Source organism: Leopardus geoffroyi, chromosome B1 (assembly GCF_018350155.1).
Source record: "Leopardus geoffroyi isolate Oge1 chromosome B1, O.geoffroyi_Oge1_pat1.0, whole genome shotgun sequence".
In the NCBI taxonomy this organism is placed as follows: Eukaryota; Metazoa; Chordata; class Mammalia; order Carnivora; family Felidae; genus Leopardus; species Leopardus geoffroyi.
The window spans coordinates 2,497,194-2,511,575 of NC_059327.1; the positions used below are offsets into that span (position 1 = coordinate 2,497,194).

At 42.9% G+C, this 14,382-nt stretch overlaps 1 protein-coding gene across 5 annotated transcripts in view; it reads right to left on the reverse strand.

Moving 5' to 3' along the window:
- The window catches only part of CSMD1 (CUB and Sushi multiple domains 1), a 2,022,178-nt gene that overhangs the window by 162,432 nt on the left and 1,845,364 nt on the right, over window positions 1-14,382 (reverse strand). For all 5 annotated transcript variants that reach the window (XM_045451804.1, XM_045451793.1, XM_045451792.1 and 2 more), the window contains one exon: window positions 4,389-4,577. In XM_045451804.1, coding sequence (XP_045307760.1) covers window positions 4,389-4,577 — 189 coding nt within the window. The remainder of the gene's footprint in view (window positions 1-4,388; window positions 4,578-14,382) is intronic.

Consider the following 14,382-nt stretch of genomic DNA (forward strand, 5'->3'; position numbering starts at 1 on the left):
AGAGACACCGACCCTTCGTGTTACCTGAGGCTAGACTTGGAAAAATCAAGGGGCACTGGCACATCTCTTTATTATGCTTCTTCCCCACAACACATGTACCAAGTGACTTTCTCTGAACTGAGATGGATAGAAAGAGCTTATTAAGTTGTTTCAATCAGAAATTAAAATTTAAAAACCTTAAATATCCACTAGGACAGTTATAGATAATTTATGGATGGTTTTCTCTAGGATTATGTCCAGATTTCTGCCTAATGAGAGCATGAAGAAAAAGCTTACGGTACCAAACAACCAATACCTACATTTGGCATGAATATTTATGAATTTTAAACTCTTGACTATTAATGTACCCAGGAACCGAATGCCTAATCTCACAGAATGTGTGCAGGGCCGTAGGTATTTCTGACCTATTTTGTTTTTCTTCACTTTGGTTTCCTTATGATGGTTTTGAGATAGACACGCTGTGCTCTATCTTAGGAACTGTTTGATAATGGGAGGATTTAAAATAATATTTATGAATACAAGTTAGTTGTATTCTTTAGAATGTCATTCTAAACTAGTAGGGGAGATTATTTTCTATATTTATCAATCAACTTGATAAACCTTAATTTTCAAAACTATGTACATAATAACATATTCTTTGGCTACTTGGATTCCACATGTCAGTTAGGGTTCTGCAGTTGAATAGGGTTCTGCTCACAAAATCATTCAATCTAGACGTAGTCACTAATACACTAATTGCAACACATTATCATCCTAAAAATTATCTCTGTCCAGATAGTTCCCCATCAACATCCTACTGCAGGATAAGGTGAGGAATATTCTAACAGCGCTTAACTTTAAATATACTTAAAAAAATTTTTTTTAAGTTTATTTATTTATTTTGAGAGACAGAGAGAGCATACTGGGTAGGAGCAGAGAGAGAGGAGAGGGAGAGAATCCCAAGCAGGCTCTGCACTGTCAGCACAGAGCCCAATGCGGGGCTCAAAAATTGACATCATGACCCGAGCCGAAATCAAGTCGGACGCTTAACCGACCGGGCCACCCAGGCACCACAACAGTGCTTAACTTTAAAAATGATCTTAAAATTATATCTATACAAGTATTTCGGTAAGAGAAGATTAATTAGGTAAACAAAATACCTAAAAATTTTAAACTGTATTTGTAAGTAGAGATGCATATTTGATTATCAAATTAATTTAGTAAATTAATAAACAAGTTTTTTAAGCTGTCTTTTAACAATTATAATCCATTTTTTAACTGGGACTTCTGTATAATTATGTTACTGGCAAAAATAACATCTTGAATTTCTCAAGTCACTTTGAGACCTTTTTTTTTTCTTTTTTAATAGGTATCATACTTTTATCATACTTTATCTAACATTTAGAATTCTTGAGCCATAATTGTCTGAATTACTCAGTTTTTACTAAAGTTGCCAGAAGTTGTTCATAGTACCTCTGTTCTACCCCGAGAGTCTCCTGAAGTGGACGGGCTGGATCTTAGAAGATGGTTTTCCAGTGTATTTGTCCGATACACCAAGAAGAAGCCTGAACTGAAAAAGCACACTGGATAACCCAAATGCATTTCAGGCTGAGTATGCTGGGCAATCGCACCTTGCCGGTGTCCTGTGTGGGCTTAACCATAGCCTACGTGGACACTGACAGACCTCTTAACAGCCCACCGTGCTTAGCAAACACTCTTTTTTTTCTTATCTCTCTTTTTGTAAATACAACCTTTCACACGTAAAAATACCTTTTGTTATAAAATAATATCCTCCGTTTATTTTGTGTTTTTTTGGAAGTTAATCCAGTATGGAGAGGATATTAAACACACATTGGATGCTGCTTAGAAAATGTAATTTATGATATAATTTTATATGAGTCTTACGTTTTATTTTGTCTTATTCTGTGACATTATAGATATGAAGAGAGACACGACGGTAAAGATGCTCGTGCAGTAAAGCATTTGACCTTGCCTGTGGAGAGGTCTAGCCCTCTGTTTGGGAGGGGGTTTACCGCACACCGGATAGGAGCGGCTTTGCTTCATGGGGGGTCGGAGCGTCGTACTCAATAGTTCCAGGAGGGGGCGACCCATGCCGGAAGTACCAGCCACGTGACCAAAGGTGGGGCCTTTGCGTCACAGGATGTCGGCTGGTCTGGAAGCTGACACCAACCACTGGGCAATCCAGCCATCAGTCCTGCCCACCTAACAGAGCCGGGATGAAAATCTCTGGGCACCAACACCCAGGCGAGCTCCTCAAGACACACTGTCACCAGTCAGCTCTGAGACGGGTGCATGCTCCCGTACTCTATGCATCTTTTCCCATGATTTTAATGTGTCCATTCCTTGTTATAACCCACAACCAGAGTATGTAATAGCTCTATTATTATATAATAGATAATATTATGTATAATAGAGTATATAATATAATAAAGTTCTGTGAGTCCTTTCAGTGAATTGTCCAACCTCAGGGTGGCATGGGGACAAATCTCCTATTTTCAGGTCGTGTCGGGAGCCCTGGGCAGACTTGGATGTCTGGAGGACTCCCGCGTCAGTGTGGCCAGCTGTGGGTAGTATGACGTATCATGTTGTCATTATAAGAGGTGGCGTCCCCTTTAAGCTACATCACAAACAATGTATTTTGTTATTTTCACGCTGACAAAATAATTCTAAGCCAGCATTTATTTCTATATTTGAAAACTTCGCTTGAAAAAGTGATGAAGCCTAATTAACGATTTAGTTCTACTTTTTAATATCAAGCCAAGAAGTCTCTCGTGCATAGATGAATTCAAAGGATTCAGGGGAAAATTCCAATTAAGAAAAGGGTTTAATCATGACAATCCCAAGTATTCTATACATATAAAAAATATGAGTTTTTAAATAGAGAATAGTAAAAAAAAAAAAGGTTTTTAAAGTTTTTTTTAGGTTTATTTATTCATTTCGAGAGACAGAGAGCAAGTGAGTGAGCTGGTGAGCCTGCACAGGTGGGGGAGGGGCAGAGGGACAGAGAGAACCCCAAGCGGGCTCCCGGCTGTCTGCACAGAGCCTGAGGTGGGTTCCATCTTACAAGCCATGAGACATGACCTGAGCCAAATCCAGATTCAGACGCTTATGCGACTGAGCCCCCCGGGAGTCCCTTAAATGTTTTAATAAAAAGCACCAGACATGCTACTGCTATACTTAGTTTTATAAAAAAAGTTTTAAATGCTGTTCTATATGTTATTAAATTTGCATCAGACTAAGGATCTTTTAAAATACAGCTGAAATTTCTTTTCATAGTTTTTTAAACAATAACATAGAATAGAAAAATACAGGTGAAAAATCTAATTTAAGAAGTCCACTGGTGGTGTGTTTTGTTTTGTTTTGTTTTTCAGTTTATTTTTGTTTGTTTGCTTGTTTTTACTTTTTCAGTAGAAACAGAAACCCAGCGAGTTGCCGTTCCCTTTTGCCCCCTGGAATATGAATGTTTAGCATTTCAAATGACCACAGAGTTGGTAATTTCATCATTTTTTTCTCTCAAAGGGACTGTATTTATAATGTTAGAATACTAGACTTTCAGTAAATTTTGTTTCATATGCTTTCTTCATGAACAACATGCTTGATCTATTAACTTCAACTTGATATTACAAAAATTTTGAAATCATCAAAAAAAAAAAAAAAATCAGGCTGTCATACAGAAGCTTTACAGAAGTGATTTCTGCTCCGACCAGGGCTACTTGATGAATCCAGACTTCCCTCCATCACCACTGACGGTCAAGCTGATTCCCAGCCCTCCAGAGAAACCCTGATCATCATGTACTATTGAGCTGCGACTTTCCTACGACTGTTTCTCCAGGATGTCTTTGCTTTCATTATTCTTTCTACCTCTGATGCCCTATCTCTGAGTAGCAAAATAGTACGTAGGCTCCAATGCCCACTAAAAAACAAAACCCATTTCCCGAAATACAAAAGCAATAAATGGTAACTGTGAAAGTTAAACAATAAAAAACATCTAGGGTAAAATGAATGAACATTCTTTCTTCCACTAATCCCGTAATTTGGTGGAACCATCATAATTCTAAATACCACTACCATCATAAAGATGTCCCTGATCACTTCCCAAGCAAATGCCATCCTTCTTCATGCAATTCTTATGTCTGGTTTCGCATTATAAATGTGTGTTTATTACTTTGTTTCCTTTATAACAACCATTGAAGGCAAGGCCTATTTGTTCATCTTTTTAACTTACTGGCATATGATATTCCTGAGATACTAGGTAGAAGGAGTTTACCATAATCGCTAATAAATATTTGTTGAATAGGTGAACAGATTCTCTAAAACATCCATTTAATCATTTAATGCACTATTATATACATGGAAAATTACATTATTGCCAAGAACGGTTAACCTACCGTCACATCTCGGAAAAGGATAATTCCAGTCTCGGTCGATCCCGTGCTGACAGGTGAGGACTGGGTGGCCGATTAAAATGTACCCAGGGTAGCACTCAAAGGATATGGACTGTCCCACACTATAGTCCGAGTTGATCATATAACCATTCTGAAAAGGAGGTGGGTCCGGGCAGTTCTGTAACTCATAGGCTGAAACGGACAGAATCAAGCTCATGTAAGAAGTTAGGTTAGTATGGAATTGACAGTCCTGGGATCATGGGCAGTTTATTAAGATGGATGTTTCCAGCAAGTTTTGAAAAATATCTTTTCTAAGTTGCCACTTACCATCTAAGTAAAACAAGTAGTAGCAGTAACGGAATTGAAACAACTTGCAATTAATAAACACTTGACTGTGTGCTTTAGAAGTAGTGAAGCACAAACCAAATATAAATTTGACAGCATTTACCTTGGGGAAAAAAAAAAGTACATGAAATGAATTGACTTTTTTAAAAAGGTAAAATAAATGATAATAAAAATTGCCTGTAAAGAATGGCAGGTGAATGTGGACTTAATTTCCCTTTAATTTAGAAGCAAATTATACTAGCACTCCATCCTAAGGGTTAATAACTAGGAAATACGGAGTTGTTATGTTTTGATTTGTTCATTAATTGTTACAAATAAAATTTAAAAATCAACTTCATTTTCTTATTTTTTTAAAAAAAAGAGCCCATAGAAAAATTGTACCAGCAACCACTATCTGTACAATGTTTTTTTCTAAAATCTAGTTTATGTAGTAAATAATACGTATTTATATTTTGCATGTAATAAGGATACTGTGCAGTTGATACGGTGTCTTTGCAAGTTCCAATGTTGTGAGATAAATTTAGAAATTTTAACAGCATGGTTAAACCCTCACTGTAGTTAGCAGATTAAAAATCCCTTAATTTCACAATTTCACTTCATTTCACATTTTACTTGGCTTTCCTTATTTTTATATTTGCAATTGGATGTCTCTGGACAAGAGTCAGATAAGCAGCTAATGACTGACGGCAGGCAAGAAGCAGAAATCAGAAGGGGTACCAGGGCAAAGGCCTCTAAGCCTCTTGGAGTCATTTATGGTGCTGGCTCCTCTGGGGGCTGATACCAGGAAGAACCTGGAGGTAGAAAAAGGCCCCCCCCCCCGAAAAAATGGGACCTCCGTGAATCTCCAGCAGCTGCAGACTTCCCCTCTGGTGTCCACTGTGCAAGCACAGGACGAGGGCTGTCATCTCAACAAGATCAGAGTGGACATCACAGACGTGGTTTATGCAACGAGGCTTTATCAACTGTGATGTGCTAATAATACATTTATTCCATTTTATTTGTAACGTGCTTCATTATTATAGGGAGTTGCACCTATCATACATTGAGAATAAGAGGAAAAAGCTTGCTGGAGTATTTTTAACTCAATGCCATCTTTTGACACATAGGCTTTATAACTCAGTATGGAGATATAACTTATTTATACAAAGTCAAACAGTTTAGCAATTATATAATGAGTTTTTGGCACTCCTTTTTGGTGAAGCTAAATTATAACATGAAATTCCTGAGACAATAGAAGGAAAAATCACCTATTTAAGGATTTATTCCAGATCAATAAGCATCATAAGCACAATTATTATTAACAAAACGCAAAGCTCTGGCCCTCATTTGCCAAAGAAAAAGTGCTTGGAACTCACAATTTTGGCATTTGCAATCCAGCATAAAGACAATCGCTGCACGTTCTACAGAGGTGTTTTCCAAATTTTTTTTCTGCATCTCATAAGTAAAATATCTTATTGTTGAAAGCTCCTGCCTAGTACCAGACTTCAAGGGGAAATAAATCTATAACTGTTCCAAAGAAAAGAACATTCAAACCTGAGTGAAAGGAAAACATGTCTGGAAGGAAAGTACGTCAAGCATCAGAGTGGCAAGTCTCTCATTTTTACTTGCTTTTGGAATGTTACCACATCCTATTTGAAAACCAGAAGCTTGGAAAACTGTGCTGGTGAGTGTAAGGACAGGGAGTGTCAGACCAGAAAGCCAAAACCAATCGGCACGTCTTTTTCTCTTTGCGCTACACGTGCATGAACACACACGTGCACACGCTGTGCACACACACATGCACACACACACATACAATGCACACAAACACCACACACGTATGCACACATACACACTCCCACACCTGTACATGTTTATGCACATACACACGTGCGCACACGGAAATACCACACATGTGTGCGCACACACTCACACATCCATACGTGTTTATGCACATACATACACACGCACACACACAGAAATACCACACATGTATGCGCACACACACTCACACATCCGTACATGTTTGCACACACATACACATGCACACACACACATCCATACACGTTTATGCACACATGCGTATGCACACACACACCTGTACACATTTACACCGTCATATGCACAAACACACACTATTTCTTCATTTCCTTACTGTGCTCCTTCCTGGGCCAGCGTGGCAAATCCACAGCCAGTCACCCACTTCCCCCAAGGGCCACCTCGCCCTGAAAGCCATAAAAACAGCCTTTTCCTGAAAGCCAGGGCCAAATGGCCTAGCAAATACCCACAGTGCTTGCAATGTTGTTATCTGAGCTTAAATTTACTTTATCAGAAGCAGGTTCACAAGAAGAACAGAGAATCCCATACTGGGCTCCAACTGTCAACCAATTTCCTTCTTTATAATACTCTTTTAGAATGAAATCAGCAGTTCGTTCTCATGCTTATTTTGCTTGAAGCATAATAAACTCTGCTAGAGAAACGGGTCCTCTAATGTATCACATACAACTGCTAATAAAACCTTTATATATACATACATATATATGTATATAAATATACATCAAAACTGGATGGCGGTTTCCACGTGAGCAGAATCAAGACGGCATTCAACAGAGCACCGTCGTCAGTGAAAGATTCTAGCCATGGTTTACCAGGGCCCTTGGGGTACCAATGAAAGCAGTGGGAACCGCAGACGGGTGCTCTCACAGAGAGTCCTTTTTTTAAAGTTTTTTCAAAGCTTATTTATTTATTTGAAAGACAGAGTGTGTAAGCGGGAAAGGGGCAGAGAGAGAGGGAGAGAGACTCTGCATTGTCAGTGAAGAGCCTGATGCAGGGCTTGAACTCATGAACTGTGAGATCATGACCTGAGTGGAAACCAAGAGCCGGACGCTCAACCAACTGAGCCACCTAGGTGCCCCAGTGCATAGAGATTCCTAATGAACTGTCACGGGAAACAGCAGGTACCACATGTAAACTCACACGGGTCTCCTCACAGCCTTGCCACAGGGAGGGTTGCTCTAATTTGCATCAGCGTCCCTGTGAATGTGACTTTGAACCCTCCCTCAAGTGCTTGGTTTCCCGCTCCTTGGAAAAATGAAGGGGGTTCCCAGGAGCCACAGAGCCACATGCAGCAGTCCAGAGAATTCCCGAAGTGCACACACAAGGATGCTCCCTGTGTCCCAGACTGGCTGTTATGATGGCTCCAATGGCACATCTGTCTTCTTTTGTAACAAGGATATGACCCTGTTTCTCGCGCCTCAGGGAGACTGAACGTTCTTTATTGGTTATCTGAACTCCCCATACCCATCAGTGAAGCCAACCTACATCGTCCCCGAGATGACAGCCAATCCCATGCTCTGGGGGCAGCCCAAAGCCTTGGCTGGGGGATGGATGACCAAGTCGTTTGCTCCCAATTGTGGTTACAATCGTGTCTTGTGCTTTGAGCAACCGCGGGTGGGTGCTCGGCAGACCTTCTGCGTGAAGACCTTTACACTGTGGAAAAACTCTTACTTTATTTTAGTTTTTTAAATGTTCACTTATTTATGTTAAGGGAGGGAGGGGGGGATGAGGAGGGACAGAGAGAGAGGGAGACAGAATTCCAAGCAGGCTCTGCCTAGTCTCTATAGTGTAGCCCATGAACTACCACTGGAGGCACTTTCTCCATCTTGACCAGGTTGCCCTAGAGTGGATGGGAATTGACACAACTATAAGTTGTCCGCTATTGTAAGCATTTTGATGTGGCTAAGGAGCCTCCTGCAGAGAACTCGATTCACTCACTCAGACGGGTGGAAAGGACAGAGTAGCCCCGACCTTGCTCTTGTTAGCTCAAGGAGCCTCAGAGTATCACGGTCAAAGGAAAAAGAACAACTCAGTTTTAGAAGCACATCAATTTCATGCAGACAAGTATGTTCGTGTCCGTAAGGAATGGGCAGTGGGTTTATACAACCAGCTACAAGCTACCCTTCCCGGGCTCACTGCACAAGAAGGTGGTTTGATTGCTTCTCCTCCTACAGGGGAAGGATCACTATCTACTGTCGACAGACTAAAGCCTATTTTCTCATAGATTCAATTCACTCAAATTCAACAGTTTTATGAGTGAATAAATGGAGAAGCGGATTAAACATATCTTTAAAAAAGAAAAAAGATGCTTGGGGCACCTGGGTGGCTCAGTCGGTTCAGCGTCCGACTTCGGCTCAGGTCATGATCTCACGGTTTGTGAGTTCAAGCCCTGTGTTGGGCTCTCCGCTGATGGCTCAGAGCGTAGAGCCTGCTTTAGATTCTGTGTCTCCCTCTCTCTCTGGCCCTCCCCTGCTCGCACTCTGTCTCTGTCTCTCACTCTCTGTCAAAAATAAACATAAAACATTTTTAAAATACAAAAATAAAGGTGCTTAGTACATAGAGCAAAAGGAAAAAGAAAAAGAGTGCAACTTCGAAAAAAAAAGAAGACATTTTTACTTCCTATGCCTAAGGTACTTAAAGTTACCTTTAAGCTTTTTGGCATTACACTATTCTATTATAATGTAAGAATGAACGAGAGAGAGAGGAGAATATTTAACTTCTCCAAATGTTAACTTACAAAAACCAAAAATAGAAGAGAGTCACTAAAATTTTTAATGGCCCCAATTTCATAAACATTATGAAAATTTAGACACCAATAAGCCCATACCAATATTATAAGAGTAAGGGAATCCTTTGTTGGGCTCTAGGAAAAGAACTATTACACCTATCACTCTCAAGCAATAGGGCGTCAAGTGTTTAAATTATAGGTGTTTAATGGGACAGCCAGTGGGGTCACGTAGTCATATTTGTGACATCCACCAGATTTTCCAGTATCTAATGAACTGATAAATATCTTCAGGCTTCCATCAGTTTTTCAGTTTTTGGCTTAGAAACAGGGTACATGAACTCAATTTTATTCAACACGACTCTCCACCTTCCATTTTCCAAGTTCTGTGGAAGTCTGTAACTTCCAGACAGCGACATCCACTAGTAACATTTTTAACCTTTCTACAGCCATAAAGAAACGATGAGGTTTAAGAATAGGGCACAACCAGGCATCGTTGAGAATGACAAGACATGCCTGCATGATTTATGCCGCTTCTTATGAGTTTTTAATTACGAGCTTAACTTCTAAATCTCAAGTCGGACCTAGGAATTTTGACGTGACATTCGAATCAGAATTGTGTCATTTTGCCAATTTATACATTTTACAAAATGACAAACACCGATAATCTAATTAAGTACCATCCATCCCTGTCAGATATGATGACCTTCAAGAAACTGGGGCACCTCAAATTCACGTTCTCATTCTTTTTATTTATTTTTGTAGCTCTCGATTAGAGCCAACTCACTGCCTACAATAAAAAATATATTGTTTAAGAACTGCTTGTTTATTTATTTATTTTCAGCATGGATACTTAAACAGAGTCAGACGTCACGTAAATAAAACATGTGCTCGGCTCAGCCAACCAGATGTGTGGCCTAGATGAGGCTTCACGAAATCAAATGTTTAAAGGCCGCACAGACAACATCAATGTTCAAAGCTCACAGGGGATAAGGGAAATTTTTGAAGTCAATGGTTTTCCACTCTGAAAGGGGCCATCACTATGACACTTCAGGGGACTGTCCCTACATGTGAACACTGACCAAATGTTTACAGATTCTGACATCGTGAGATAAAAAAGGAAAGTAGATCTATGGGTATCTCACAAACTATATGAAATCTAATCTAAATATTGACAATTAAAAATTGAGGTATTTTGTTAGCCAACTGCAGCAACTTTATGAGCTACTGTCTAGATAATTCTTTAAAAAAATTTTTTTTTTCAACGTTTATTTATTTTTGGGACAGAGAGAGACAGAGCATGAACGGGGGAGGGGCAGACACAGACTCAGAAACAGGCTCCAGGCTCTGAGCCATCAGCCCAGGGCCTGATGCGGGGCTCGAACTCACGGACCGCGAGATCGTGACCTGGCTGAAGTCGGACGCTTAACCGACTGCGCCACCTAGGTGCCCCTAGATAATTCTTATTTAGACTTTGTGTATGTGTGTGTTTGTGTGTTTATTTTAGAGCATTCTTTTTGGATTTCAGTAATTGATAGCTTTAGAATTATGTGGACATGGCCTTAATAACCCTATCTGGAAAATATCAAGAGAGATAAAACAAGAAATATTTTTCGAACTGTGGAGGTTAGAGTTAAGTAAGATAAAATACAGTTCCAGAACTTCCATATAAATCATGGGAATTTGTACTTGAGTTTTGCAGGCCAAGAAGGAGAGAGAAGTTAAATTTTGAGTACAGTATTAAGAATATTCCAAGTGGGGAAGACTTTTCAAAAGTTCTCGGGATCAAGTGAGATAAATCACTTAATTGTCAGCTCATGGTTTGAAATGTGTAATTATGTGTATTTTTCTTATTGACTCATACATTAAGGTCATGCCAGTTGAACAATGGAGGTCACCATGTAATAGCCAAGTCTAAAATGACAATCATGGGGTGCCTGGGTGGCTCAGTCTGTTAAGTGGCTGACTCTTCGATTTCAGCTCTGGTCATGATCTCACAGTTCATGAGTTCGAGCCCTGTGTCGGGCTCTGTGCTGATAATGTGGAGTTTGCTTGGGATTCTCTCTCTCCCTCTCTGTCTCCCTGTCCCTCTTCTACACGTTTGCACTCCCTCCCTCTTGCTCCCTCCCTCTTGCTCCCTCCCCCTTGACCAAAATAAGTAAATAAACCAAAAAAAAAAAAAAGTAAATAAGGGATGCCTGGGGGCTCAGTCAGTTAAGTGTCTGATTTCGGCTCAGGTCATGATCTCACAGTTAGTGGGTTCCAGCCCTGCGTCAGGCTCTGTGCTGACAGCTCAGAGTCTGGAGCCTGCTTCAGATTCTGTGTCTCCCTCTCTCTGCCCCTCCCTGTTTACGCTCTCTCTCTCAAAAATAAATAAACATTAAGAAATTTTTAAAAATAAATAAAATGCTGATCATGAATGAAATGTTCATACTTTAATAAAATGTACTTCAATAGAATTAGGTAAAGGGTGTACTCCAGATATACAAAGCTATGAAAGAGAAGCACTGAATTCATGGCAACTACGATTCAAGTTTCAAGTTCAGCGTACAAACAGGTGAAGAGGACGCAACAGAGAGAGGTGTGTCGAGGTGAAAGCCACGTCTCCCTTAGACACCTGCCAAGCCTTCCAGCAGGAAGGCGAGGGAACCCCCAGCACACGCACACGCACACGCGCCAGGAGATGCCTTGCTTCCAAGACCTTCTCGTCCCCTGCCACTTACAGAAGAGTCGGGAACCCCCGCATTTGCCTGTGGCTGGACAAGACACTAACCCTCCGGATCCTCGTCTCGTCTCATCATGTCTCCCAGATGGTGAGCTTCACCCCTGTTCCCACCGACGAGCCGGAACAAAACACTGCTCTCTGCTCCTCCCAGGTCGCACTGGGCGCCTGAGCCCCAGCCAGCAGACGGCGCTCCGCGGGCAGCCTGCTGTCAGGGTAGGACCTTTCCTGACTCACCACCCACCACGGTCTCTCCTGCTCACCCGCTTCCCAGACCCAGGCCCCCGTAGCCTTGCCGCTCCTCCCTGCAGAGGAAAACCCCTCTTCCCACCCCTCCGGACCCGTGCGGATCTTACGGTCAGAGTGCTGTCCTTTCTGCTGCAGGAGACCTTTTCTCCCGGGGCACTAAATAATGCTTTCGGCTAGAGGGTCACTTTACCAAGGCTGAAGTCGTTCTGCATTTCATTCTAGATTCGGGGGCTGTTGATGCCTTAGCGTCACAAGTGGGAAGGACGAACGTGGTAGGACTCTGAAGGGTCTGACAGTTTTCTGGGACAAAGAGGAGGGCGGTGAGGACAAGATGCGTGGTGGCGTCTGGTGGGACTGCGCGATGTTGCCCAACTGGGAGCTGGGGCAAGAGTCATGACGCACGGGGTCATGTCCCTAGGAAAGCGGGCACGGGGGCACGAGTACGCCAGTTCTGCAGCTGGAGCGAGTAGCTCAAACGCGCACCGCGTCCTCAGAGGGACGGGAAAGGCTGGAAGAGGAACCTACCCGGAGAAGAACCCGTGTGCTCGGTTTTGCACACAGGGCTCACGGGCCAGCCCGATGCCCAGGGGATGCGTGGCAGTGGGACAGACACCGGCCCCGGGACTCGCAGAACTGGAATCGGGGACAGGAGCAGCCAGGCCGTCCAGCACTCACACCACACAGGCTTCGAATGCGTTGAGGACACTGGGGGAAAGGGGGTGATGAGCAGCTGGGGCTCGGCCAGCCCTGCACGCACGGCTGACCGGCAGAAAGGAACGACCGAGGCCCAGAGATGTAAGAAGCAGTAGGGGGGTGGGGGGGCAGCGGAATCGCCAAGAGACTGTGTGGGCCCTCAGGGAGGGGGCAGGGCCCTGGGCCAGAGGCGGGAACACCACCGAACGCTACCACAGGACACGGGCCACGGCGCGGGGCGGGGGTAGAGCAGCACGGAAGGCCGCTGGAATGAAAGGACACGTGGACACGATGCTGCGTCAGAGTCTGGATGAGAATGGGAAGGAGAAGGTGGGGACGGTCTTAGAAACCGGGACAGGTGGTGCAGACAGTGCCTCAACGTCTCCTAGGAAGTGGGAGCCGAAGGAAGACGGGACTCGAAGGGACACTGACAATTACACAAAAACAGAAGCACCGGGTGGCTGGGTCGGTCAAGCTCCTGACTCTTGGCTTCTGCCCAGGTCCCAGTCTCACAGTTCATGAGTCTGAGCCCCAAGTGGGCCTCTGAGCGGACGGCTCGGGATTCTCCCTCTCCCTCTCTCAGCCCCTCCCCTTTTCTCTCTCAAGAAATAAATAAACTTAAAAATGCATGTCTAAAGAGACGTGGTGTGTGTGTGTGTGTGTGTGCAAGCGACGCTTTCCTGAGGGGGATGGGGTACAGCGGGAAGCAATGAAGGACACTGCCTGCATCAAGAACATTCTGGCCACGTCTCCTGCCGCATTCCTCCCTGTCCCAGCCTTTATTTCCCTCCTACTGGGGTTTCGTATCTTAAGAGACCCCAGATTTGGAAATCTAAGTGTAGATTTTATATTTAAGTAACAACTTGAGTACCAACGTCTGAAACTTCAACATAAAATGCGTCATCTTTGAGTAAAACAGTAAAAGCCTTAGTTTCAAAGGCAGTCGATGAAATTAAAGAAAGCAAGTGATTTAATTAAGATTTTTAAAAACGAAAAGCCCTTGTGTTGACATTTCCAGCTTCGTAGGATTTAACGATAACCAAGAAACGCCAGCTAAATCGTCTGGTACGAAATGAAAACTCTGAACTTTTTCTCTTGTCAAAAATGGTTGGATGAGGCTTGATTCAAACTTGTCTTCAAGTCTCGCGTTCAGAGAGTTTAAAAACGAAGTTGGTTCACTGGATTTTCTTCCTGGCGTAACTGGAAGTGACTCGACTGATACCTTCAGCCATTATTTTCGAGCTCTGACAACAGCCGGTGCAGGAGACACGCCTCCAGCCCCGCTGCCGCTGTGACCGGATTCGCCGGCACGTCCGGAGGGGACGCGACGCCCCGGCGGCCAGAGGACCGTGACAGATGGGGAGGTGTGCGTGACGCGGGGCCAGCTGCCCAGGAGTGTGATGTGGGCCGCAGCAGGGCGTGACCGGAGGCAAGACGTGAGGACAGTG